The sequence below is a fragment of the Misgurnus anguillicaudatus genome, chromosome 1 (assembly GCF_027580225.2).
Source record: "Misgurnus anguillicaudatus chromosome 1, ASM2758022v2, whole genome shotgun sequence".
In the NCBI taxonomy this organism is placed as follows: domain Eukaryota; kingdom Metazoa; phylum Chordata; class Actinopteri; order Cypriniformes; family Cobitidae; genus Misgurnus; species Misgurnus anguillicaudatus.
Window position 1 is genome coordinate 19,308,184 of NC_073337.2, and position 27,987 is coordinate 19,336,170.

Consider the following 27,987-nt stretch of genomic DNA (forward strand, 5'->3'; position numbering starts at 1 on the left):
TGGGTCAGTTAGAATGTGTTGAAGCATCTAATACATTTTGGTCTAAAAATAACAAAAATTACGACTTTATTCAGCATTGTCTTCTCTTCCGCGTCTGTTGTGAAGCACATGCGCGAGACTAAAGTCACGTGACTGCAGTGACGTGGATGATGTATGACGCGGCTGACGTGTTATCTGGTGCTCCCCATTTATTTTTTTTTTTTTTTGGTGCGCCCGGGCTTCATTTTCAGTCTGAGGGAGACGCACGCTGTAAGTAAAAAAAAATAAAAAAACTTCGCAAACATGTCTAAGGATAACGTGTCATCCACGTCACTGCAGTCCCGTGTCTCATGCATGCGCTTCACAACAGACGCGGAAGAGAAGACAATGATGAATAAAGTCATAATTTTTGTTATTTTTGGACCAAAATGTATTTTGATGCTTTAACACATTCTAACTGACCCACTGATGTTACATGGACTACTTTGATGTTGTTTTTATTACCTTTCTGGACATGGATAGTATACCGTTACTAGATTTTCAATGGAGGGTCAGAAAGCTCTCATACTAAATCTAAAACATCTTAAACTGTGTTACGAAGATGAACGGAGGTCTTGTGAGTTTGGAACGAGTCATTAATGACATTATTTTCATTTTTAGGTAGAAGTTTTTTTATCACTCCATTGTTTGTAAATCTGAAGAAAACCATATAATTTTATTTAACTATGAGTGGACTGTTTTGTGCATGTATGTGTGTGTGCTTGCTGAATCTCACAGGTCAACCTTTACATAAATACATTCTTTATTCATTTTTAACACAGAATTATATCACAGCTCACAAATTATAATTTCAAACTCATTTTTATCAAGCGAAAATATAAAGAAGGATCTCATATCAGTCTTAGAAAAAAGGTCAAGTGAAGAATAGGACACATCAATAAGCTAGAAGATATTAAACCAGAACTTCATAAAGATGCTTGCAGTTCAATCAGACGGGCAAATCCTTTCCTTAAACCATCCAACAGGATTTAGAAAGCCTTTATTTAGCAATGGCGTAGTGTGTGATGTCCCTGGAGAGAGTAAAACACACACCAGCTGAGTCCTTGCTCATATTCATATTCAATGATATTACATAACGCGTCACTCTGTCAGCTTATATTCAGATAAAGCGCATTGCTGACATCGTCAATAAACAAGCATGTGCTTATGTTTGAAAATATTCGCAATAAGTGCAATTTGACAGGAAAGTATTCGTCCAAAGGTGGCAAAAGTGCTTTTTTTAAACAGAGGATACATGTTCTGTGTTTGTCGCCCCGTGCAGAGCGCAGGCCGATGACACATGACACATAACATAACATAAATGAAAAATAACGGCAAAAGCTTTCATTTGACCAAACCTCTCTCATTAATAATTCAAAAAATTTATAATTTTGTGGCCAAAGCATGCTTTTTTGGAGTCTCTCTACAGAAAGGATTTGCACAGGAAACGGTTACAGGGCAAAGGTAATACAAATTTTTTGCAAAGTTATTATTCATAAATAAACTAAATAAGACCTAAGACACAGACTAAAATATATGCATATTAAACATACATTTGAATTAATATGTATCTGCATGTGTAATATATGATATGATATCGCCAAACACAGAGACACAATCCTAGACTTTCAAATGCTGATGTGGGTCATTTGCACTTTCTTTAACTTTTTGCCAGTAACCTTACCAGTAATTTGCATTGGTAATGAATTATGTGGGGGAGATAGTGTTTGTTGCTATAGTTACAGCAGTAGAGCATCTCCTAAATCCTGATGAGGTGGTGTGATGTTTGCTTTACACCCTCGTGCTTACTGCACATCCCTCCTATAGATGGCAGCATTGTGCCAAACCGCTTAATAATAGCATTGCCCTTGATATCATTAGCAGCATTTTAAAATATTTCTCATTTTTTAAATATGAATGAAATAATTATAATAATGAAAAATACATTGTTTCGGTTTAAGATTGTGCACAGCTAGTTCAGGACATATTTTCCTTTCCTCTCCACCCTTTTTTTTTTATAAGCTTTAAATGTCCAAAAATTGATTGCAGCAGATTAGCTTATATTGACAATGTCTTTGGGTTTCTTAAAGCCTAAGTCAAATGGATCTGAATTATTTATTTATCTAAAAACAGCATTTCTCCTCAACGAAAAGTGGATTATGCAAATTGGTCCACAAGCCGAAAATTGATCACACAGAAGCTATTGATCCTCATGCGCCACAAGCTTTAAGAGAAGATATCTCACTAAATCATCTATGACACCCTAGACCAGAATTAAAGGTGCAGTGTGTAATTTTTAGAAGGATCTCTTGACAGAAATGCAAAATAATATACAAAACTATATTATAAGGAGTGTATAATGAACCGTTATGTGTTTATTACCTTAGAACGTGACCTTTTTATCTACATAAACAGAGGGTCCCCTTACATGGAAGTCGCATTTTTGTGCCGCCATTTTTCTACAGAAGCCCTTATCGGAGACGTTTTTTACGAAGTTGTCTCCGATGATAACATGTTTGTCCGGTGGCGGCTACCGTAGCTTCTCTATGTGTTTCAAAAGCGAGGGGTGAGCAGTGGACTAAGCTGTTGGTTGCAATTCGCAACCTCACCACTAGATTTACACACTGCACCTTTAAAGAACATATCAATAAAGACACTAATTTATATTGCACAGTTAAAGTCTATCTCAATAAAAATAACATTTATATGCTTATTTTTGGTTAGAGGGCAGCTTAACTGTAGGGCCACTGGGCTTTCTTCACCCACCAAGTGTAATTAACAGTTCCAATAGCCGTTTCTAATAGCCAAGATCTGCCACTAACATCAACAGAGCCTTTCCTATATTAGCACTGCACAATACTTCAAGACACTTCACAATAGACGTCAGGGCTGGTTTCTTCTAGTCTTATTAAATAACCACTAGAGATGGACATGGCGAAACAAACAAACAAAGAAAACCTGTGTCAACACAAATTATTTAGCACACGATACAAAGGACAAACCTCACGCTGAAAAACATGAAGAAATTGGGTCACGTCACATTGTATAGCATATATCATAAATATCTGATAAGTAATTTGGAAATTTTTCAAATATGATATACGTGGGTTATGATGCTCAGTTCACACACAAAGTTAGGGCTACGGGTTACGATTAGGGTCGTAAGGTATTGGGGTTAGAAAAACAGATAAGCATTGGGACGAGAGATTAGGGTTAGTTGATTGTTAGACTGCTACAGAGGCTAATGCTAACGACAGCACATTATCCTCTAGAAACATCGGGGTACTGTGGACAACGGTAGCGTCCACGCCTCCACTGCTGAGAACCTCTCAACGTTGGGGGCTCCTAAAGTGCCGAGTGGTCCCTCTTGTCCTAAAGGTCATAAAGTTTCAGAAATGTCTGAGAGGGTCTCAAGAAGGACAGAGAATTAGGAAACAGGTGGGACGAGTCTTCCACTGGGCAGTTAAACCAAGTAAGGGTTCTTTATATTTGTGGCTGACCTCTGACCCCTGTCCCCATTTGCCCTACGCAACCGATGAGATCTGTTTCTCCTCCGGGTCGGCATCTGCCTCCGTGTCACCCATCAACGGTTGCCGTTTCTTCAGCTCTCGCTGGTATTTTGCCATCAGGGAGGCGTAAATGCAGCCGTACGCCGCCGCCGCTACCATCATAATACACACGATCCCACAGACCACACCGGCGATCACCACCGTACCGATCGCCCTACGCACGCTGACTGGCCGATATCGCTGCTTTACGCAGTCCGGTAGCTCCGCCTCCGTACGCACCGCTGCGCCTTCCGACGGAGCGACCGTCGCTCGGGAGCACGGTGGGGATCTGCCCTTCGCGTTCCCGCCCCCGTTCTCATCCTCCAATTGCAGGCAGTAGTTGAACATCTCCACAGGAACACTCCTGATGTCACGGCCCCTTAAGTCTTTAGGAAGCGTACACTCAACCGCATCGACGTAACCACCTACGACAGCATGCACGAGAGAGAGAAAAATCCAAATTTTAGCTCTCCGGGGTAAACAATAGTAACCTGTAATGAATTTAAATAACTGCTTCAAGCCCTCAAATATAGCACAGCGCAGCTAGGAGGGTCACCAGCCCTCTTCAGTTTGGATGTGCTTGTTTGTATAAGAGGAAGAGTGGTAGCTGGTGTATAATTAATAAGCTTGACATGCATACAGAGAGTCTGAGCCCACCGTGATGGTATCTCTCTCTTTCTCGCTCGCTCGCTCACTCTCACGCACACACACGCAAGAGCTTTGTGACTCAGCTTCTCATGTCTGTTTCAAATCCCCCTCGCTCTCAAAGCTGAAACAGAATTAAATGAGTTTCTCTGATTTGGAGTGGAAGCATTGAGACAGAAGGAGAAACAGTGAAAGTGAGAAATAAAGGGAATAAGAGGCTTCTTAGATCTGATCACTATTGACTTTGCTTGGAATATCAAAGTTACCTAAAGGTACATTACAATTTTTTAAAAAAATGTGCTCATTTTCCAGCTCCCCTAGAGTTAAACATTTGATTTTTACCGTTTTGGTATCCATTCAGCTGATCTCTGAGTCTGGCGCTACCACTTTTAGCATAGCTTAGCATAATCCATTGAATCTGATTAGACCATTAGCATTGCGCTAAAAAATAACAAAAGAGCTTAGATATTTTTCCTATTTTAAATTTGACTCTTCTGTAGTTACATTGTGTACTAAGACCGACGTAAAATTAAAAGATATCCCCTTCGTAACTTTTAATTGCAGAGGACTATTTTCGGGCAGTGCGTAATATCAATACGCCTGCTGCAGCCATGTTACCGCAGCAAAGTCCTTGATTATTACGCCAAAATGAGAGTATAGTTCCTAGCCATATCGCCTCGAAAATCACAACTTTTAATTTTCCATCGGCCTTAGTACACAGTGTAACTACAGAAGAGTCAAGTTTTAAATAGGAAAAATATCTAAGCTCTTTGGTTATTTTTTAGCGCGATGCTAATGGTCTAATCGAATTCAATGGATTATGCTAAGCTATGCTAAAAGTGGTAGCGCCAGACTCGGATATCAGCTGAATGGATTCCAAAACGGTAAAAATAAAATGTTTAACTCTAGAGGAGCTGGAAAATGAGTACATTTTCAAAAAAAGTGGAGTGTTCCTTTAGGTAACTTTCGTCTCGGCTTCACGAGAAGATTTCCCCTTGGATCATGCTGGGTAAAACCATGGCCTTTCATTGCTTACTGCTTTATTAATTCATTTGATTTCCTACATTAAATCACACACGTACAGTTATATGCACCTCACCTCGATATATCAGCCACTCCATCCAGTGTTTGAAGTCTCTCAGGTTGCAATCACACTCCCAAGGATTCATGCCCAGCTCCAGGTGTTGAAGGTTGGTGAGGGGCTCAAACGTGGCTCTCTCTAGTGCGTGAAGTCTGTTCCCAGCCAAGGAAAGCCAGGTCAGCCCTTGTAGCTCATCCAGTAGGCCCAGCGGCACTGCGGCCAGGCCGTTCAGAGACAGATCCAGCCTCCGCAGCTGGGTCATGCCACGAAACAGCTCGCGATCCAAAACCGTCAGACTGTTGTTCCGCAAACTCAAATCACTCAGGTTGCCCAGCTCACGGAAGAGTCTGGAAGGCAGGTTGTCCAGATAGTTGTTAGACAGGTCGAGTGTCTCCAGAGCGCTCAGGTTGGCGAACGCAGACACGGGCAGGGAGGCAAGGCGGTTATTGGTCAGGTGGATGGTGCGCGTGCCCTCCGGGACAGAGGTCAGAGCTGGCACAGATACTAGGCTCCGCCCACTGCAGTTAACTTCCAATGAGTTACAAATACACTCTGAAGGACAGCCAGTGCATAATTGCAGTAATGTAGCGCACACACTCAGCAAACCTAACAGCCCTGGGTAAGAGAAAGAAAAAGAAACAAAGTATATATCAGCTGAAAAAGTCGAGATATGCCAATTTCTCATGAAAGAGGTGAGAGGTGTTGATTTACTGCCACTGTAAATCACTTGTATTGTGTTTAATGAAAAAGGCCAGTGTCTGACAGCTCTGAAACAACCACAGCAGGATAGAAAACCTATGATGACTGTACCTGCCGTACTATTTTAAACTTGAAATAATGTGAAAGTTCAGATAGACCTCGAGATAAGGCAGCACTAGCTGCTGTTTATCACAGCACATGTACTGGGTGTATTTTTAAACCATGTCTTACCAAGAAAAAGCATTTTATTTCTCTATAGGGTTCTTAAAGGGGCACTCCACTTTTTTTGAAAATATGCTAATTTTCCAGCTCCCGTAGAGTTAAACATTTGATTTTTACAATTTTTGAATCCATTCAGCTGATCTCCGGGTCTGACTGTACCTCTTTTAGCATAGCTTAGCACAATCCATTAAATCTGATTAGACCATTAGCATCATGCTCAAAAATGACCAAAGAGTTTCGATATTTAAAACTCGACTCTTCTGTAGTTACATCGTCTACTAAGAGCGACAGAAAGTTGTGATTATGTAGTTGTGTGCCGATATGGTTAGGACTCTCATGCTGGCGTAATAATCAAGGACTTTGCTGCTGTAACATGGCTGCAGCAGGCGCAATGATATTACGCAGTGCCCAAAAAACAGTCCCCTTGGTTACTTTCAATAGCAGGGGACTATTTTCGGGCAGTGCGCAATATCATTGCTAATGGTCTAATCGGATTCAATGGATTATGCTAAGCTAAAAGTCGGCTGAATGGATTCCAAAATGGTAAAATGTTTAACTCTAGGGAAGCTGGAGTGTCCCTTTAAACTGGATAAATTTCATTTTAGGGTTTTAAAGTCCTACTATGGTGAAAATCAAGTTTAATGTTGTTGATATGTCTATGTGCTATTTTTAATATACTTTATGACAAACTATGTGCAAATTCATCATTGAACACCATATGGGATGTATGTTCATCAGGGGATGCTAAAGGGGGGGGGGGGTTTGGAGTTGGGGAGGCTGATGGGTGGGTGTGATTGGCGTTTATGAAGCCTAGACACTAAATATGCATTAGTACAAAGAAACGTTAGTGTTTGGTCATTCACTGATTGAATTACTTGCCCAGTCTTTTTTATAGAATTAACACCAATTTAGTTTACAATTAACACCAATTTATGGAGTAAGCAGACAAACGCACAAAAGAACTTTGATAATAAAACAAATTCTCTGTTTAGGCTAATATTAGTGCGTTTGCCTTTTGTTCAATTGTTTGTCGTGTTTTTATTAAAAAGGTAATAACCACAAACTAAGCATATGGGAAAAAGATCAGACTCTGCCAACAAATCTTCATTTCTGGCCTGAGGCCGGGATTAATCGGATTTAGAGCAAAAGTACTTGATAATATGCGTCAAGAGCATAATTTTTTGGTGTATGTGGTGTTTAGCCACTTTTGTTTCGTAGTTCCTTATTTGTTGTTAAAGGTCACGTGCTTTCTGATCCCAATTTTTAAACCCTAGTTAATGTGTAATGTTGCTATAATAGCATAAATAATACCTGTAAAATGATAAAGCTCAAAGTTCACTGCTAGGCGATAGATATTTTTTAACAAAATTCCCATTTTAAAGCCTACAGTGAACGGACGGTTTGGACTACAGCCCTTTATTTCCTGCTTTAATGACGTCACTAGAACAGTTTTTTGCCTAAATCCGCCCACAGGAATACGTCAGTCGCCAGCTAAACTAATGGCAAGCTAAGCTAACGGCAAGCTAAGCTGCTATTGAATCACAACACACTAAAAAACTACACAATCAGAGCTCGACATGTATTTCTGAAGGAGGGACTTCATAGAACAAGGAAGACATCAGCCTGTTTTTAAGACAGTAAAAAAACGCTATACAGATAAGTAAATTATGTGGAAAATACCGCGTTTTTATATGTGAAACATGAACACATGTTATATTGGGCATTGTAAACTCAATCAAAGCTTCAAAAACACAGAAAGAACGGGACCTTTAAAAAAAAGGGAAGGATGTAAAGTATGATCAAACATTATAAATAAATAAGCACTTTTTTCTTAAAATGTTCGATACCTATAACACTCTTCACAAGTTCATTAATCATTATGAAAACTTCCTCACCATCACATCCCTATTCTTAGGGGGCGTGCACACCAAAGCTTTTACGCCGGTGGCCGGCGAATGTTTTTTTATTGTTTCCAATGGAAGCAGGAGAGTTAAATATTAAAATGTGTCTGATACAGTCCCGGCGCCATGGGCGGGCTTTAGGGGGCCGGGCCCGCCCTGTGAGTCACTAGTCCCCGCCCTGGACGAACCTGCGGTCTCCCTTCACCTGTTCACCAGCTCCATGTTTTTATCAATAATAGGCCACTGTTATTAATTAAAAGTTATTGTTTTGTACATATATAACTCATGAATAAAAATAAAAATGTGTTTGGTCTGATTTAAATATATATATATTAAACGAATTTGATTGGTTTGTCAGTAGTGAGCGCGGAAATGTTTGGTTGTTTGCTAAGCGCGCCACCGCTAATGTTAAGACATGATTGAGTGCTGCCTGCAGTGAGACTGACACGTTATGGTTCTGCTGTTATCTTTCACTATTTTCGCTGCTGAAACAACAAAAACAGTCAACATTGCGTCTAAAATGTAAGTGGCTTAATATTAATTATTTGTAGTGAACTGTCATTAAATTTGTCACATTTTCAACCGTGATGTGATGCTGCTTATCTGTATCATGTTATTAAAAAATCCACATTTTTACCGCAGTATGTTTAACCCACTTTGTTAACACACTTTGTGTTTGCTGTGCTTATTTGTTTAACTTTGCGTTTTTACATTATGCACTTTCGGTCGCCATTGATTAAAGGATGCAGAATCATTATCCTGTTTTGGTGATTGTTATTGGCGTTTTTAATCAGACTAGGCTACTTCGGTCGAGTAAGTAAAATTCTCTTTCACTTGGCCTTTTAAAATATCCACTTGTCTCTGATATTAACCGGACAAGCGTTGATGTCGAGCCCTGCGCCGCGTTTTATTTGCGTTTAGATTGCTTCAGTAAGCTAGGTCCAATCTTTACGACTTCTCCGTTGTATTGCATTAATGGAGAGGTATGTTAGTTCTTCCTCGCTTTTTTGTCCACTTAATGCATAATTAATGATATTATGCATTGCAGTGACGTTGCTCTCATTTGTGCCCCCCCTGAAAAATGAAATGCCCGTCCGTGAATTTGTGTCTGGCGCCGGGTCTGGTCTGATTAGACAGGTTCTGCATCATATAATTCTGCATATTTTTTGAACTATGGAGTTTATGGTTATGTTAATCCATTTCAGTGTTTGATTTTAATGACATTGTTGTTTACTTTTGGACAACAAACTTTAATGGTACCGCATTGGGTCTAAAGTACAGTATTTTTATGAGTTTACACTGTCGGACAAAATGGTAAATAAATGGTCCCTTCCCAGCAAGCAATTTGTGTTTAAAAGACGTCTAATAGCCATCCACAGCCCAGACATATATGCTTAAACAAGGAAAATTTGGGTTATCAGTTAAAATTAAAAAGACATCTAACCATAGCCAAAAAATAAATTAAATAAATCAATGAAACCAAACACCTTGCAATCACTGTTGACTTTGCTTACATGATGGAATATTATACATCTCCCAAGTTATTTTGGCAAAAGCAACATTTATTTGGCTAGAAGTGAGTTATTCATAGCCGGACTATATCGTGTCTATTATAGTTAACATAGACGGTTAAGTGATGGCTTTTGTTTGCTGTATTGCTGTCACTGGGGGCCTTTTAAAGGTCCTAATAAATACCATTTAGGTACAGCTATACATACCAGTAGGCATGGGCCGGTTACCGGTTTCAAGATCAGGGCTGTCCGGTGGCCTGAGGCCAGTGTGAGAGCCATTCGGGCCAGTAAACCGTATTTTCATTTGCCCAATCGAGCTAGTGTGTACGGGTGTGAGGCGTTTGAAAAAATAGGTCCACAAGTTAACAACGAATGCTAAAACACCTGTTGCAGTGATTTTTGTGTGAGCATTTCAGTGAACACCCCTGACCACTCGGTGAGTTTCACGTCTTTGTAAACGAAAGTTTAATGCATTTTAGAAAGGATTGTTCCTGTGCACCTATACGCACAATATAGAGGTGGGAGGTAAAACAACAAATACCCAAAAATTCTCGGGGCAGCCGCATATGTCGAAATTTCAGTAAAAAACTTTCTATTTCATCATAAACAATCTGAAAACAGGGCTTTAAGTGTAAAATACCGAACTTGTCTTCAATGGCAAAACGTATGAATGAAGAGAATTTTAAGCGCATTGAAAGACATACACTGTTTCAAATGATGAATAAAATGTATATTTATACTTGACTATATTTTACTTTATGAATTGGGATGCACCGATATGGAATTTTTGGCCGATACCGATAACTGATAACTCTTTATATTTGGGGGCCGATAACCGATATATATATATATATAGGCCGATAAATATTCATATTAATTTCACAATGAAAAACTCCCAGACCGCGGACATCTTATCTTTGCGCTAGACTAGCATACTCTTCTTAAGCCCGCAACATATGTCATCTTCGTGCTATGTCACAGAAAGCACCAATCAAAACTCCACATGGCCAGCAATGAGCAAGTGAAGTGGTTCAACAAACCAAAATAATCCATCATTTATCGGCTTTCATTTATCAGCCTAATTTTTCTATCAGACCGATAACCGATAATATTAAAAATAAGCAGTTATCGGCCGATAACGATATGTCGGCCGATATATCGTGCATCCCTACTTTTGAATTATTATTTTAAATATGTGACACTGAAATCTTTTTGGGTCAGTATAAAATGAAAAATATAAAAATGATTTGCGTTGAGCCCTGAAGGTACCGAGGTTTTAAAGAGTCAAGGTTTCAAAACCACTAAAATGTTCTGTGATATCGTTTCCAAGGTATGAGCTGTGTTTATACAAAATTCATTAAATCATTAAGTCATGTAATTGATTGATTCAATGTTTACATTTAATATACATTACAAAAAGATTATATATTTTTTGAAAGCATGTTTTAATGTAAAGGCTTTATTTTTACCTGGCATTATAAAATAACACATTTTAGTGTTGCAATAGCAATACCGCAACACCTACATACCATGTACCTTTGTAGTACTAATATGCACCCTTGGTACCATCATGTACCTCTAATATTAACTCTTTAGGTGCAAATGTGTATTTTTTTAAAGGGTAACACACAGTGAGAGTTAGGGACCATTTTTTCACCATTTCTCTGATAGTGTGGTTTTTCATACATAACAAGTGAAGGTCTCCTGCCCTGAGATAACAAGCATATACCAGCTGTTTTGTAGGAGCAATGTGTGTGTGTGTTTGATGATGAAGATCACATGCTATCAGTGTACACAGCGGTTCAAACATTGAGTTCCCAGTTGTCTCAGTCAATGTTAAATGTGTGTGTGCGTGTGTGTTTGGCAGTGTGAGTGCAGACAGATGCAGTTACAGCACTCAGATATCTGATCCTGACCAACCTCAACACCCTGATCCCTCTGTAATCAGAGACACATACAACCGTCCCAAACACACACATATTCACTCTTATGATTCTGTGTAATCGTAATAATTAATCTCCACTTCTAAACTATGTAGTTAAATGATTGTGAAATTGCCATTTTGTCCAATCGACTTTGTCTTCTATTTCCATATGTTGTGTGTTACATATGACTACAGTAATCGCAATGCAGCGTTCCTTCTCTGTTATGTCCCCTCCCCTATGTGAACAGTACTGCAAAAAAAACTGTGTTTGTACTATATGCCTGTCAACATGTACAGTAGGTGGGTAAACAGGTGGGGATTCTCACAAAATAAGCGCTGACAGGGTGGTCAAGACCTCGACCTGTCGTATGTATATATAGTATGTATTAAGCACACTGCAAACCTACAGATATTGTCTGCTTGCAGTACTGTATATGTGGACAATGCAGCAAGACTATGCATGTTAATGCATCTGCTACATGTGAGTTTTTAATAAGATGCATATTAACTAAAGCCATTTTAATCCATCTGTGGCTTGGGGAGCTGGAAACGTAAAGATAATTTAAACCAGGTCATGATTTCACTATTGTGTACTGTATGTGGACAGTGCAGCAGGACTATGCATGCTATTGCATCTATTTTGCCACATGCAAATCTTTAATCAGACGCATATTAACTAAAGCCGTTGTAATCCATCTGTCGCTGGGGCAGCTGGTGATGTTTACTCTATACTGATCTATACACACATACTTATCAACATTTGTCAAATTGAACATTTCCATGATGCATGGGACAACCAAACGGCAAAGCTACATTCAAAACTTTGTAGATAAATTATAGATTATAAAAATATTCGCTCTCATGGTTGCACTGTATCAATATTTTTCTAAACTCATGCAATTAATTCAGCATGAACCATTTAATATATAGACTTTGGTTACATTTTTTTACATTTTACAATATATCCTACTTTACACCTGACTTAAACCAATCAAAATCATCATAATATTATTGTAATTTCATTTTTCTTGGTTGCCTTTTTTTAACCAATCAACTGCATATATACTGCAAAGATAGTGTTGCTTCTCAGCTGAACTAACAAATTGCACTTTTACCTGGATCCAGAACCAAATATCTCATGTTATGCCTTAACGCATCAACATTTGCTTCCAGGCCCGGATTGGCCATAGGGAGAACCGGGAGGATTCCCGGTGGGCCAGTCTGTTTTTTTTGGCCACGAGGGCCGGTGTTGTCATGCCACCGGGATGACGCGTATTTGCGGGTGAGAGATGTCCCCGCCGCTTTATGCACAAGTTGATTGTGTCCCGAGTCCCGACCACTTATTGGAAGAATTCTTGCATTAGGGTTCATTGACTTCTAAAACGCATGGGAAACGCAGGACGTGCCGCTGTCTTCTGGTTTTCAAAGCGCTTACTTGAACACGAGTTTTGTTTCAGACGCGTCTATATTGAGTGCGCTTGCCGGCCGTGCGTCTATTTAAAATAAACTTGAGCGCGTCTTTTGAGTGCGCTTGCCGGCCGCGCGTCTATATTTTAAATAAACTTGAGCGCGTCTTTTGAGTGCGCTTGCCGGCCGCGCGTCTATGATATTTTAAATAAACTTGAGCGCGTCTTTTGAGTGCGCTCCCCGGCAACGCGTCTATATTTTAAATAAACTTGAGGGCGTCTTTTGAGTGCGCTTGCCGGCCGCGCGTCTATTATATTTTAAATAAACTTGAGCGCGTCTTTTGAGTGCGCTCCCCGGCAACGCGTCTATATTTTAAATAAACTTGAGCGCGTCTTTTGAGTGCGCTTGCTGGCCACGCGTCTATATTTTAAATAAACTTGAGCGCGTCTTTTGAGTGCGCTTGCCGGCCGCGCGTCTATTATATTTTAAATAAACTTGAGCGCGTCTTAATACAAACGGGCTGGCCTCTAAAAGGAAAAGAATTTACAAAACGTATTTTTTTATCCAAGTCATAGATGAATTTTCTATGAATAGTCATTATTCATCGTTTATTGCGAGAGGAACAAACATCTATTTGATGCAAAACTCATTAGTTTATTTGAAAAAAGTAGTTTCAAAAGTATATCCATGATGTTTCTTTTTTTAACACAATGTAGGCCTACCTTAGCCTACGTTATTTAGCAATAGACATGATCTAAGTACTAAAAGACTTTCTTCCATTTGTTTCCAATGCATACTTAATAAATCTTGCTTGTGTATTGTATATCAGGGGTTTCCAAACGTTATCAACCCAACAGTTAATCTCAAGACTCACCATTTTTTAGAAATAGAAATATAGAGGAAAACACAAACACATTTGTTTCCTTTAGTTTTTGAATAAGTTTAATTTAGTAATATTATGGTCTTATGGTAGGTCTGCATGATTATGGCAAAAATTATAATTGTTTACTGCATTTGCACGGAATATGAAATTATTGAAAAATACAGTGAATTGCAAGGCTGCAGAGAACAGTGCACTACTGCAGACTTATACTACTGAGGGTTTAAAGATATTATTTTAATAGTCAGTCGTGAACTAAAGTGGGCCGGTCTTAGGCGTAAAACTCCAGGGCTGAAAATGAGTCCCACTCCGGCCCTGTTTGCTTCTGGAAATAATAACATGCTTTACTTTTTTAATGTGTGTCAAACTGACTCACCTTGACTGTCCGGATTTCCTCTCCTCCTGCGACTCACTGCAGGTGCATTGCTAAGCTGCATGTCTCCGCTTCTACTAATGCAGCTGCCTCAGATCTGCTGTGGCATCAGCTGGCCCTGATGCCAGCCTCCACGGGCAGCGATAATGGGCCAGTCAGTGAAGACACTGCATAGAGAGAGTGAGAAATAGTCAGGTTTCAGTGGTTCAGTTGTAGCTTGGTTTGACTTTGGAAGGTGATAGCTTGATTTCTGCCTGTATAAGTTTGCATGGATGACTTTACATGAAGGGTGTGAGCTGGTTTGAGTTTGTCTCGCTAAAATCAAATAAACTTTGATCTTTATATTGGTAACAGCAGTATCAGTCATGTGACGACTTTATAACTCACTTCCTGTTAATAAATGAGCTATTTACTTCCAACATACTTACAATATTCATCTTAAATATGTATGCAATGTAATAAAAACATACTTCATACTATTAAGTTATATAAAAGACACCCAATACACGGGTAGTCTCACGGCAGTTTGCAATTTATTATATGATGTGGCACAGTTACGTTGGGTTTAGGGGTCTGTGTTTTTATGATTTACATTGTACAAATTCGTGCAAATTATTCACATCATAAAATATTTACAAACCAGATCAGGCTGTGGGTCGATAACAAAACAAGCTCCTAAAAATTTATTTTTAAAAAATCTTAAAAGTGGATGTAATGTATATTTTTGCGTCAGGAACAATGTGTTTAAGAAGTTTTGATTATTGAATTTAATATTCCCATTCAAAAAAGTCAGGTGTTTGTTTATTTGATAATGACATTTAACACATTTTACTACGGAGCCCCTAAGGGGACATGGAGCAAAAAATAAAGTTTAGTGTCACGTGCGCATGTGAAACTATCACGTTTAGTTTCACGTGCGCACATGAAACTTTCGTGTGCTCATGTGAATCTATCGCATGCACACGTGAATCGATCGCGTGGACACCTAAAACTTTAGCGTGAGCACGCGAAACTAAACTTTTGATTTTTTTACTTCAATGTCCCCTTAGAGGCTCCGTATTTTGCCCGCCAGCATTTTTTGTGATTTTCTCAAAAAATAAAAATAAATTAGCAAAAAGCTAAAATAATTGCATTTTTTGTTAAGAAATTTTGTCAGAGATCAGATTCAGAATGATTATACCAAAACATACACAGAGTTTAAAATTAGCTGTTAATTTTTGTGCTTCAGTTTTTTTATAAACTGGGTAAGTCCGCCATCTAGTGAATAATCACAGTATTACAGATTAACATAAAAACTCATCAGGAACAAATTTTTTTTCATACAAATTTTTTCTCTTAATTGACAAGATAACTCGTCAATGGCGGGGAAAAAGTTAAAATTATAATCCTGAAAATAGTTTGAAAGTGTAAAACAACTTTATCATAAAACTAAGATTTGAGAACCATAAATTTAAGAACAACAATTAAAAAAATATATAATAACAATTATAGACAAATGCTTGCATTTATTAAAACTAAAATTATTTGCTAAATTATTAGCTTTCTAAAATTATTTTGCTAACAGTGTTGGCTTGTGACTGCTCATCCAAGGGGCGCTAATTCAAAATATGTGTTCGGAGTGTCATGTGTGTTGCTTGTGTTTTCAAAATATGTGTTTGTTGTGTCATGTGTGACTATGTGCATCACGTGTTTTGTCAAAATAAGTGCCTGCTGCACACGCGTCAAAACCGTCTTTTTTTATCATAAACCCTTTAGCAGCAGGCATTTATTTTGACAAGACACGTGATGCACACAGCATCTCTCGACATGCCAAACACATATTTTGAAATTACGAACCACACACATGACGGGCTACATGCATGTTGTGACGAACTTCGCATCGAGCGCCTCTCGAAAAAAGAAGTCACCGGCCACCACTGTTAGCTAAATGTTTTTATTTCTTAGGGGATAAAATAGCATTTTTTCTAGTTTTACATTGGTTGTACCACCTGACACAGAAAGTGTACCAGCCTACCCATTACGTTAAAGTACCTATTTTTGTCAGTATTTAAGAGAAATGTCATAAAAACCACATGGGGTTAACTGTATGATGTGATATCATGTTTACAGTTTATACTTGTTAACTTCTAATAGAGACAGAGCGCAGTTATGCAAATTTGAAAAACACGCCCACTGGGGAGGGATTCAATCCAACCGTCTCCATTGACTTTGTATTGCGAGAGGCCGCCTCCTTGTCATTTCTGGCTTATAACAAAAAACAGAATAATGCCTAAAAGCTGCTGTGTGACTATATGTACAGCTAACAAGCCAAAGAACCCAGAAATACATTTTTATAAACTGTCGAGCCGTAAAACCCTGCCTTTGAGGAGAAAAAAGTGGATCGCCGACTACGTTTCCCCCTAGTGGACGCATTTCTACTAATATGAGTACTATGAAAAGTTGCCTGTTTCCACTTTCCTGTCTGTAAACGCTCGTTTTTTGAGCTCGACAGCTTATAAAAACTTATTTCTGGGTTCTTTGGCTTGTTAGCTGTACATATTGTCACACAGCAGCTTTAAGGCATTATTCAGTTTTTTGTTATAAGCCAGAAATGACAAGGAGGCGGCCTCTCTCAATAAAAAGTCAATGGAGACGATTGGATTGTTTTCCCCCCCGGTGGGCGTGGTTTTCAGGTTATGACGCGCTGTTCTCTGTCTCTATAAAAGGCCACTGATTGAAATTTTACTACCCTGAAATTTGAGAACATCCAAATGTTTTTCAATTACCCCAATGTAACAACTTACCAAAGCAGAAATAGTTCATACACAGTCGGAAAAAAATGATCAAATCTGTCACTGGGGCAGTACCCTTTTAAGAAGTACACCTTTGCACCTAAGGACTACATATTAGTACCCAGACGTATTCATATCTGTACCTAAATGGTACATATTAAGACCTTTTTAAAGGGTACTGCCCCAGTGACAGTCTGGGACCATTTTTACCACATTTTCTGACAAGTGTAGCTGTGAGAAAACTAAAGCTTATAGTCTATTATAAAATAAAGGAGTCCTTCAGTACATCCTCAACACATCCTATATAATATACCGTACATTTGTGGGAAAAACTACACTTTTAAAAATCTCAGTTTCTCTATCAGATATCAGAGATTTATTTAAATAATATAAAAGTTAAGCTTAAACCATTCTTATCAAATTCCCATCAAAGACCAATTATCTACCCACAGTGATTTAATAGCCCCATTCTCCCGCTGTATGTCAACATTTGTCTCAGTTGGTTTTTTATCCCAAAGGAATTTTAGTAGAAACAACATTGATACTTAATTCAAACATTACTTTGAACACCATTATGTCTATTGATCTGTGAAAGCCAACCTCTTAGCAATGAAATGTTCCTCTGGGTATACAGCAGTCTGCCATGTAGCGGTACTTACAGTAATGCACGTCTCCAGTGTACGAAACTTCGACTTCTGCTCATTACAGCACAGTAACATCACACTTACAGCACATGACGGAGGCGGGAATATTATTATTATAATGACGTAACATTATGTAATACTAGTTGTGTAATACAATGCCGCATATGTTTCTGTGTTTCACGGGTCGTTTCGAGCACAAGGTTACAAGTTGCTTCTGTTTACGACAGAATGATGGCTGTAAAATGGCCGCTGCTGTCTTAGACTTGCTCTCTGTGACACTTCGGCCTTGTCACCTGCCACATCCATCAGTGTGTGTGTGTATGTGTGTGTGTTTGCGCAACGTAACACCAATTCACCAGCCTGTCATGTGAAACGGCACAGTGGAAAAATGTGCAGACATTTAGAGCTTATATTGCTGGTGTGTGTGTGTGTGTGTGTAAAGAGTTTATACGTGTTTGTGTGGGTCAGGTTTTGCCTACATTACAGGGATCAAATGTTCCCACAAGGATAGTAAAACCTTAATTCACCTACATTGTCAACATTCCCCTCAAATGTCTTAATAACATTGTAAATAATTACAATGCAGGTTAGGTGTATGTGCAGGGGTGGATATAAAAATATAATTAGCTCTCAGTATATAAACAATAAAAGTCAATAAAGTCACAGTGTGTGCGTGTGTGTGTGTGTTGCTCACCATGCAAATACATTTCCCACATTGCGTTTCCTAGAAGATACGGATATGACTTCGTGATAATATGTGAGTGCATATGTATGTGTGTGTGAAGAGAGGATAATTGGTTGGAGGGATGCTGTCATTTGACTCCCGAGCATGCGGACCGCACACACGTCATGTAGCAGTCTCTCACTTTAGCAGCATCTCTCTCCACATTCAATCCAGCCCATATTTCACACATTCTCACCACACATCTTACTAACTTCCTGCGAAAGCACAAGGTCAGCTGTGTGCATTTGTGTAAGATCATGTGTGGCGTCTCTGTGACATACAACACATAAGTAAATAGAAACGCCCTTTGGTGTTCACCCCTCAACCAGTCCATCTGGTTCATTTTCTCTATACTTTGAAGCAGTCAAAGTCAACAGCGCCAGTAACAAAGACGCACGCGGAGGCCGTGGCCATCAATAATTAAACGCAGAATTACACGCTTGCAAAACAAAAATGGACACACATTCATAATGGAGATATATATTTTCTCGCATTATTTTATTACACACATCAGTGTGTTTGTGTGTGAATGTGTGCATGTGTCCAATTGCATATTGTTCAAACCATCCTACACCTACATGTACATGCATAAACACTCAATAGCAGCATTCCAGTACATCACCTGCAGTCATGAACACTCACATCTTTACATATCCTTTGTGTCCAATAAAAACTGGACAACATATGTTGTGCCCATAACCCGAAACAGAATGATCCCATGTGCCCATCGCATAAAATCGTCCATCGTGCATAGCTTAACGTGTGTATGTGTGCTTGTGTATTGTAGATCGACAATATTTCACTCACCGTCTTTAAATGCCGTCCTTCCCAGCGTCCCCCCCGAGCTCACATGCGCTCGCATGCACACGCGCGCACGCACGGACGGCTGTGGGAGAAATGAGCGAATGGCAGCTCTCCGATATGGAAATGAAAATATCCCACCGCTGCCAACAGCGACGGCTGCCAGGGAAAAGATGGATTGAGGGAAGAGAAAAAAACGGAAATTATTAAAATAAATAAGAGGGAAATGAACGAGGGGAGTTCGATCCTGCGCAGTGCCTTGCTGTAATGCTCAGAATGAGAAGGTTGGAGAATGAGTGAGTGAGTGAGGGAGAGAGAGAGAGAGAGAGAGAGAAGGAGGTGGGGAGGGGGGCTTGCTCCGGTCTTTATTCTCTGTGGTTTCCAGCAGAACGGCTCGCCTCAATGTGTTGGTGTATTCGCATTGAGTGTGTGTGTGTGTGTGTGTGTGTCAGGAGGTTGTCTCTCAAGCGCGTGCTGTCCTCGGGCCAGCCTTTGGTGCGCATGTGTGTCTCTGTGTGTGTGTGTGTGTATATGAGTAAATGTGTGTGTTGCTGTCTCCATATGTGCATGTGGTGAGGCGTGCAGTGTAAGCGTGTGCCAGTTTCGTCAAAGATAGTAACATTAGTGAGGGATGAGGGGAGAGAGGAGGGGTCGAGAAAACAGCTGATTCTTTCTGACTGTTTATGAAAAATTGGATAGATAGATAGATAGATAGATAGATAGATAGATAGATAGATAGATAGATAGATAGATAGATAGATAGATAGATAGATAGATAGATAGATAGATAGATAGATAGATAGATAGATAGATAGATAGATAGATCATTCTAGTTATGATGTGCTGAATGATGCATAAAGGCACGCAGGCCACGCTGCAGTGCCGGCACTTCAAAAAAAGAGGAATGCATCCATTGCAGCTATTTTTAAGAAAAGCATTCGGCGGCACCAGAATCGTTTACCTCCTATGTGTTGTGGGCTGCTGTAACACACTGTGTACTTCAGATGGACCTCATTACCACCCACATGCTTTCGCATGCCAGACATTGACAAGAAAAAGCACTACGGTTCCATTAAAACCTTACCGTGCCATTTCAGAACCTCTGTGTGTATGTGGATCTGTGCGTTGATGAACCCGTGTGTGCTTCTCACGTTAAGGACAGTATCATATTTTGGTGATGAGGCTTCAAGGTGTCGGCAGGGGCTGCGCTGACATCATGTTACCTAAGCAACAGAGGGAAAGAAACAGAAAAAGAGAGGTGGGGGATTGAGAGGGTGATTTTTTTTTTGGTAGCGTATGTTACTTGTGCTCTTAACGATTATCTGTGACGTACAGTCTGCACTGCTCTGTTTGTCGTAATATGTACTCTGCAGTTTAGTCATCATGTCATATTTAAATAGAGATGGACTGTATCACCATAATTTAGTATATATATGAATCAGATAGATAATTTCATAATTTCAACAGAACTAATGATACAGGTGTACTAAACGCTTCTCCTTTTTTCATTGGTTTGACAAACAGATAGCCCCATCCCAAACTCATAATGTAAGTTGTCCCAACGTAGCTGTCAAGCTATTTGTTGTTCCCGTAGCTCAACTGGTAGTGCATTGCGGCAATGCAAAATTTAGGGGTTCAACACATGCTAATAAAAATGTATAGCGTGAATGCACTGTAAGTCGTTTAAAAGAATGTAATGTATTTGGGATGGACAAAGAAAACAAACTTCCATAGTGTTTTTTGGGGATCAACATACAAATTAAGAGCTTAGATGTTTTGCTGTCAAAGTAGTGATTTTTTTTATTGGAGGTTTTTGCCAAAAAAGCTTGCATGTACTTACAGTTACGCTTTTATCCAAAGGGATTAAAAGTCAGGGTTCCTACGAGGTTTGGAAAATTATGGAAAGGATATAATTTGATTTGAGTAATTTTCAGGTCTGGAAAAGTATGGAAAAAATATATCAGAGTATGGAAAAATATTTACGTTTCCAGACTATTGTCCCTTTTCGTTTTCTAAATATAAAATTAAGAGTTTCTAAATGTATATAATAAATATATATTATATATACAATTGTTTTTCATGGTGTTTGGATCAGTCTGCCAGCACTGTCAAAAGCTCGTTTTTACACTTGATCTGCTGGAGGTCTGCAGTGATTGGTTGTTATGCATTTGCCATCGCAGCACCCCTACCTCAAACTGCTTGACTAAAAAACACCTGGAACATTGTCCTTTATTTTTACATTTGTGTGTGGACTTCATGGCAAACAAAATGGGAAAATGCAAGTTTTCCGAGGGCTGGCTTGCCAATCCTAAATATAAAGCCTATTTAGCCAAAGACTTTGTTGTTATTTTTGAGGATAAAAATAAGTCAAATGGTGGAGTTCTTAAAGGAATAGTACATCCGTGTCACTGCAGTCACGTGACTTTAGTCTCGCCCATGCGCTTCACAACAGACGCGAATGATAAGACACAGAATAGTACACCCAAAATAAGCGTTTACCGCTCCTAATTTGCTGTTTGAACAGTTTGAATGCATTCGCGCGTCTAGAGCGTAGTAGACGCACGGAAAAAGTAAGCATTTGACGCGCGTCAGAGGCAAAATCCGCTTCTTGTGGGAGGGGCAAGTGTATGCGGTTGTCTGTTTGTTTACTGGTTTGTATTTGGTCACCTTACTATAGGGGGAAAATAAACGGCGCAGGTCGATAAACGTCACGTGACTCAAAAGTGAAATGTGTATTTGGGTGATTCTCACGAAAACTTGGTTTTAAAAATGTCAAGCATGAAAATGTAAAAATTGCTTACATTTACTTTTTTTCCCACCAGACATTGAAAAACAAAGTCTGGAGTAAATGGGAACATTAATTTAAAAACTTTTACTTATCATTTAACACTTTTTGTAACATAATTTAAAAAATTAGTCCTAAAAAATCTCATTACCGCAACAGTCAGAAAACATCAACACTGACATATTTTCAAAATGACATGACAAACCTGAAAGAACATAATTTGGAGATTCTGCACATGCATTTAAAATCAAAGTATTATGCTTATATTAACTAAATTAACATTTAATAAGCATCTGTTGCGGTAATGATAATCAAAATGTCGTGTAAGCATTCTGACAAGACAATATTTCAAATTAACTGTAAAAAAATTATCTTATCTGGTAGCCATCTTGAAGTAACTGGTCCATGTGCTTGGTCACTCAAAATCAAACTTTATTAAAATTCTGTATGTGTGCTTAAACTGTTCTCAAAAAGTGTTGCGGAGGATGAGAACATCAGGCATGGACACATCATTTTCCTAATTTTTCTTCATTATTATTATACATGAATATTCAGTAAATATTTTTTCTGTCATCTAAAGTAGTCTAGCAAAACATTCATTTATTTTTTTTCTCAATATTTTTGTGTTAATTTGATTAAATTACAACATAACCCATGTTCAAACACAGCCGGACACATTGCGGTAATGATAATTTCAGCAGAAAATGAGATAAAATTTACAATTATAAATTCTTATGTTGAAATCACACATTGTGCAAGGTAGAACACAGTATTGTGTTAATTCTGATGCTTTTTAATGTTACTATATTACACATTTTAAAGCTAAAATCATTAGTGCCGTGGTGTTTCAATGGTTTCGTGAGAATCACCCATTTACAACTTAGCAGGTTGCCCAAAGTCCTCACTGACACTTTTCCAAGCGAGGTCCTTTTTATTCCTGTCTAGAGAATAGAAATAAGAACATATGTCGTATAGCTCCGGGTGACTGTTCATGGACAATATCAAGCGTTCCTTCATGTTGAATGAGTGACTCTGGGCGGGGCTGCCGGCACAGCAGCAAGCAGGCTTCTGATTGGTTAACGCAGCGCGAAAATCCGGCAAAGTTCAAAATTTTTCAACTCGGGTGTCAGCCGCAAATTAGCGTCAAATGCTAAATGCACAAAAAGCACAATTCGCGTATACCGCGCACGACGCTCAATTTGCGCCATTCGTGCAAACTAGATGTGCGAATGAGGCGGAAACGTGTCTGGCGCGCTAAACGCCTCATCCGCGATGCTAGACCTCCAGCCATGCGTTAACGCGTCTTCACATTGACTTAACATTGAAATCACTCGCGCTTGCCGCCTCTACCGTGTCAGGCATAAACGCAGCATAAAACTTTATTATATTAACACAAATTCATTTTTTCTACTCCGAGTGTAACATACTTGTTGGCGCCGATCGCATTGTGGGTAAGTGCGTCGCCATGTAGCACTGTTGTGCTTCGGGAGATCGAGTTCGAGTCCTGGCTCATGGACTTCTCCCATCCTACCCCACCTCTCTCCCTCACTTCCTGTCTAGCTACTAAATACTAAATGTTTAGAATGTAACATACTTGTTAGCAGTTGAATTTTAAAATTTTAAGCCTGTTGAATGCTGTATTCTGATTAGCTGAGAAATGTTTCATGGATGTTGATTATTTTTCTGTAAAGCGCACACCTATCCTTTTATATGTTTTAAAAATAGACACCAGAGCAATGTTCGTGGTAACCGTGGTATTAAAGGAATAATTGACTCCGGTCCTTTGAATTATTTGAACATAATGCACACCCGCGGTGTAAAGGCACTCTGCTTCGCGTAGACTTGGGTGTGAATTATTTTCGAATAATTCAACGGCCTGTTGTCAATTATTCCTTACTTAATAAGTCAGAATGCATGAATTTGCTTTACTTCTATTCACAATGAGGTGTAAATACCACATGAATATGTTCACACATTATGTAATTTTAGATTATTATTTAAGCACACACACACACACACACACACACACACACACACACACACACACACACACACACACACACACCGAGATACACAGCTCATCTCTCCTTGTCTTCTCACATCTCACTTTTGTCTTTAACTCTATGGCTGTGATGGTTCAGTGATGGCTTCATGCTGTACAGCATTGTGTTTGTTTTTGTGTGTGGGATGTTTGTGTGCAAAGGAGAATGACAGAAGCTTAGAAACTGAGTATTTTCTGAATTATCTGCTCTGCTGGAATCACACGTCTTCCGTCATTCACACTTTTAACTGCGAGCTAGCTCTGCACTATTTTGGGTAATCTTCATCGCAGGGCTGTCGAAATCTTTAGCATGTCAGAAATGATGTGGTGGTGACTGTAAGCTTCAGATGTTCTTACTGAATCTGATGGGTCCTGGGGGGGCTTTAAAATACACATTTCGTCTTTATTTAAGAGGCTGTCTCGCCTCTTCCTCACCCCATGCAGTTACACTCTTAATATCCAACTATATTAATTAGCTTCAGTGGGATCGATGGTTCTGTTCTGTTCTGTTTTGTTGTGGTCTCTCTCTCTCTCTCTCTCTCTCTCTCTCTCTCTCTTTCTCTGAATTATTTAAGTAAAGAGGTTTTTACTCAAACGAACAATTTACTGTAGTTTAATCAGACCCGTCAGCTCACTGCAAAGTGTAAGTGTACCCAACAACACACACTTATTAGTGTGAATTATACCACAGGTCTGTTGAATGCTTTATTCTGATTGGCTGAGAAATGTTCTTTGGGTGTTGATTATTTCGCTGTAAACCACACATCTAACCTGTCAAATGTCTTAAAAATAGGCACCAGAGCGAAAATTGTGGTAGCCGTTGTATAAGACACTCCTTCAAGAAAAACGTGATTATGCGATCGCATGATTCAATGCATAATCAGCCAAAGTCCGCATATTTATGCAGGGGCTGCATTTTTTAAAGGACAAGTTCGTTTTTTTACATGTAAAGCCCTGTTTTCAGATTGTTTATGTTCAAATAGAACGGTTTTGACTGAAATTTCGACATATGCGGCTGCCCCGAGAATTTTTGGGTGTTTGTGTTTCACCTCCCACCTCTATAATGTGTGTTTAAGGTGCACTGGAACAATCCTTTCTAAAATGCATTAAACTTTCGTTTACAAAGACGTGAAACTCACCGAGTGGTCAGGGGTGTTCACTGATATGTTCACACAAAAATCGCTGCAAAAGATGCTTTCCAACAGGTGTTTCAGCACCTATTTTTCCAAACGCCTCACACCCGTACATTCTTCTGACGAGAGCTTGAATAATAGACACTCCAGCCCAGGTGGTGGTGCTAATCCAATTGCAAGAATAGAAACAAAGTTCCCGGCGTGGAGTAATACCGTACCTCACAGCACATCTAATGCAAGTCAATGGAGTTGACAAAAACTATGATAAAACCTGTTGGAAAGCATTTTGGCAAGTTCCTGCAATTTCATTTGCATAAATATCCGACATATTCCATCGCATTTTTTAAGAAAAAGTGCTGCAAGATCAAGGATTTTTGCCCGCAACAATCACAAAAAAATATGTGTTTTTCTGGAAGGACTGATAAGAGGAATAATTGACTCCGGTCCTTTGAATTATAAGAAAATAATGCACACCTGCGTCGTGCCGCATTACTACTTTAGGTGTGCATTATTTTCTTATATTTCAACGGCCGTACACACTACAAGCAACTTTGTCGCTATGTGTGTCGCTTGTCTCTTTTAATGACGTCATTAGGAGGCGTTTATAAATCTGTCAAAAACATATCAGTACCGTTCACTCCAGTAACTGATAAGAGACGGATGACGTGAACTCCACTGCTTTGCTCTCATTGGAAGTTGCTCCCAAGAGTCTCATAAAGTTAAACTTTTCTCAACTGTGTCGCATCTTTGGACACATCCATCCGGTCGACAACATTCACTTTCACTCATGTTGCCGGAAGTCACCAAGCTTTCATTGTAATGTAATGCTACTTCTAGTTGCTGGCGGTCTGAATGGGGTGTGAGATCATGTTGCTCTGCTACTGCTAGTCGGTGGTATTAGCGTCCACACCAGACGATAAGGTTAAGTTTATTATAAGCTCACACACTGCGGTTTCGCATTTTAAATGTGCAAGCCCTTTAAATTCAAATGAATGTTTTATCATTCAGCTGGGGAAAAATTGCTCTGAAAGTGATCCCAATGATATCTGTATGGTTATTATTATAGTTGTTGTGTTGGCTCTGCTACTCTCTTAAATGAACTACCCAGACTATAAACACATGTATTGGATGATAGATTAACACTTGGATTGGCTATATTAATGTGAAATTATAAACCGTACTAATTTCATTGTTTCAATAAACTTTGGAAATTTTCATTCGCCATTTTGTTCACATTACGTGATGTCAGAAGGTTGCGAGAAAACACATTTTCAATCAGGTTTTACAAACACTTACTACCTGTTTAAGTGGCTATTCATGCCATTGGTGTAACCAATCTTGCTATAGTCTCTTCAGGGGAATCAAGCTACTGATGTCTTCTTTATAGTTGACTGCAAATTAGGCTCAGTAAGCTGGAATAGGAGAAAGTATATTAAATGACACACTTCAATCTAAAACAGATAACGCTGTCTTTTGTACAAAATGTATTATGTTTTGAGTTTTATGAGATTTCAGGTTTGATATATGAGGCACTAGGTTCAAGGCAATAAGTTTGAATTATTAGGCATCGGGGATGACAGATGAGGTATCAGGTTTAATATGTGAGGTGTCAAAGTTGAGTGAAATATTAGCACATTTTGTATGTTAAGGCGTGTGAATGGGAGCAAATGGTGCCTGTTGAAATAATATGTATGTTAATCGAATCTGGTATGTGCTGGATAGCTCGGTGGTGTAGCACAAAAGGTCATGGGTTTGAATCCAGGAAACACACAAACTGATAAAAAATTTACACAGTACTTTGTATGTAATGCACTGTAATTATAAATGTAGGGCGACCATACGTGTCATTTTCCCAGGACGCGTCCTGACCAGGATTCGTATTTGTCGGCCGTATACATCATCAAGGTTTATTATTTCAGGTTCTATTTCAGAAAAGCAACGGTTACATTTTAATGTAGGAATGAAACAACAATGATTGTTTGATTTATGTTATAAATGTTAGAAACTTGATTACGTATGCGGTCAATAAATAAGACTTTAAGAGGACGTACTCGAAATCCTGGCCAGGACACGTCCTGGGAAAATAGCACATATGGTCAACCTAGTAAATGAAAATAGGGTTCTGTAAACTTAAAGTCACCATGAAACGGAAGTAGCGATTGCCTTATTTTCCTCGTGGTGACGTATATCCAAATGAAACAAAACCTTCTGAAATGAAATAAGGCAGGGGTGGATTTGAATTTGTCCATCAAGATCTGATTGGATCGTTTGAAGTTGGGTCGTGTTGCTAATTGCTAATCGCCTGCGATCTTCTTCCAGACCCCGCCCACCTGCCATACCATATGACCGGAAGTGAAGAGAGATCATTTTGAGTAGGGGAGGAGATTTGCATTTTTGATTAAAGATTATGAGCACACACAAATTTTTTAAAAACAATGAAGCTCACAGATAAGTCATTTGTTAATAATACCACAATATTTATATATATATATATATAGTTTTTCATTTCAATTTCATTGCGACTTTAACAAAACAGCCATTAAAGGTCCACTGTGTAGACTTTTTAGCAGGATCTAGTGGTAAGATTGCGAATTGCAACCAACGGCTCAGTCCACAGCTCACCCCTCCCTTTCGAAACGCATAGAGAAGCTACTGTAGCCACCACATGACAAACATGACATCATCTGACCGTGGGTTCACACGAGGCGCATTTGAGGCGCCAAATTCGCGTCTACCGCGTCTAGTTTGCCGCTTGAACATTTTCATTCGCGCGTGAAATTTTAGTCATCGAGACATTCACGTGGAAATTCGCATCATGGGAGGGGCTTCTGTGACTCCGCTCGCTTCCTGTAATCACGTCACTACTAGAGCAAGCTCCC

The 27,987-nt window shown here is 39.2% G+C and overlaps 2 protein-coding genes across 8 annotated transcripts in view; one reads left to right on the forward strand and one right to left on the reverse strand.

Moving 5' to 3' along the window:
- The window catches only part of cacna2d4a (calcium channel, voltage-dependent, alpha 2/delta subunit 4a), a 63,133-nt gene that overhangs the window by 25,727 nt on the left and 9,419 nt on the right, over positions 1 to 27,987 (forward strand). The window lies entirely within an intron of this gene.
- Positions 764 to 19,860, reverse strand: lrtm2a (leucine-rich repeats and transmembrane domains 2a). 3 transcript variants are annotated; one of them, XM_055189819.2, is made up of 4 exons: positions 19,156 to 19,860; positions 14,213 to 14,376; positions 5,311 to 5,907; positions 764 to 3,991 (listed from the first exon to the last, which is right to left on the reverse strand). In XM_055189819.2, the coding sequence occupies exons 2-4, from the start codon at positions 14,271 to 14,273 to the stop codon at positions 3,543 to 3,545; spliced, it is 1,107 nt and encodes a 368-aa protein (XP_055045794.1). In that variant the 5' UTR covers positions 14,274 to 14,376; positions 19,156 to 19,860; the 3' UTR covers positions 764 to 3,542. The 3 variants fall into 3 exon arrangements, with proteins under 3 accessions (XP_055045794.1, XP_055045795.1, XP_055045796.1); XM_055189820.2 differs by lacking the exon at positions 19,156 to 19,860 and adding an exon at positions 17,640 to 18,006; XM_055189821.2 differs by lacking the exon at positions 19,156 to 19,860 and adding an exon at positions 14,492 to 14,513.

Excerpts from the sequence above, each read along its gene's own strand:
- lrtm2a (XM_055189819.2), bottom strand. The coding sequence starts at position 14,273 with ATGCAGCTTAGCAATGCACCTGCAGTGAGTCGCAGGAGGAGAGGAAAT. Across the intron at positions 5,908-14,212 it reads AGGAAATCCGGACAGTCAAG|GGCTGTTAGGTTTGCTGAGT; the intron begins GTGAGTCAGTTT and ends TCTCTTACCCAG. Across the intron at positions 3,992-5,310 it reads GGAGTGGCTGATATATCGAG|GTGGTTACGTCGATGCGGTT; the intron begins GTGAGGTGCATA and ends ATGCTGTCGTAG.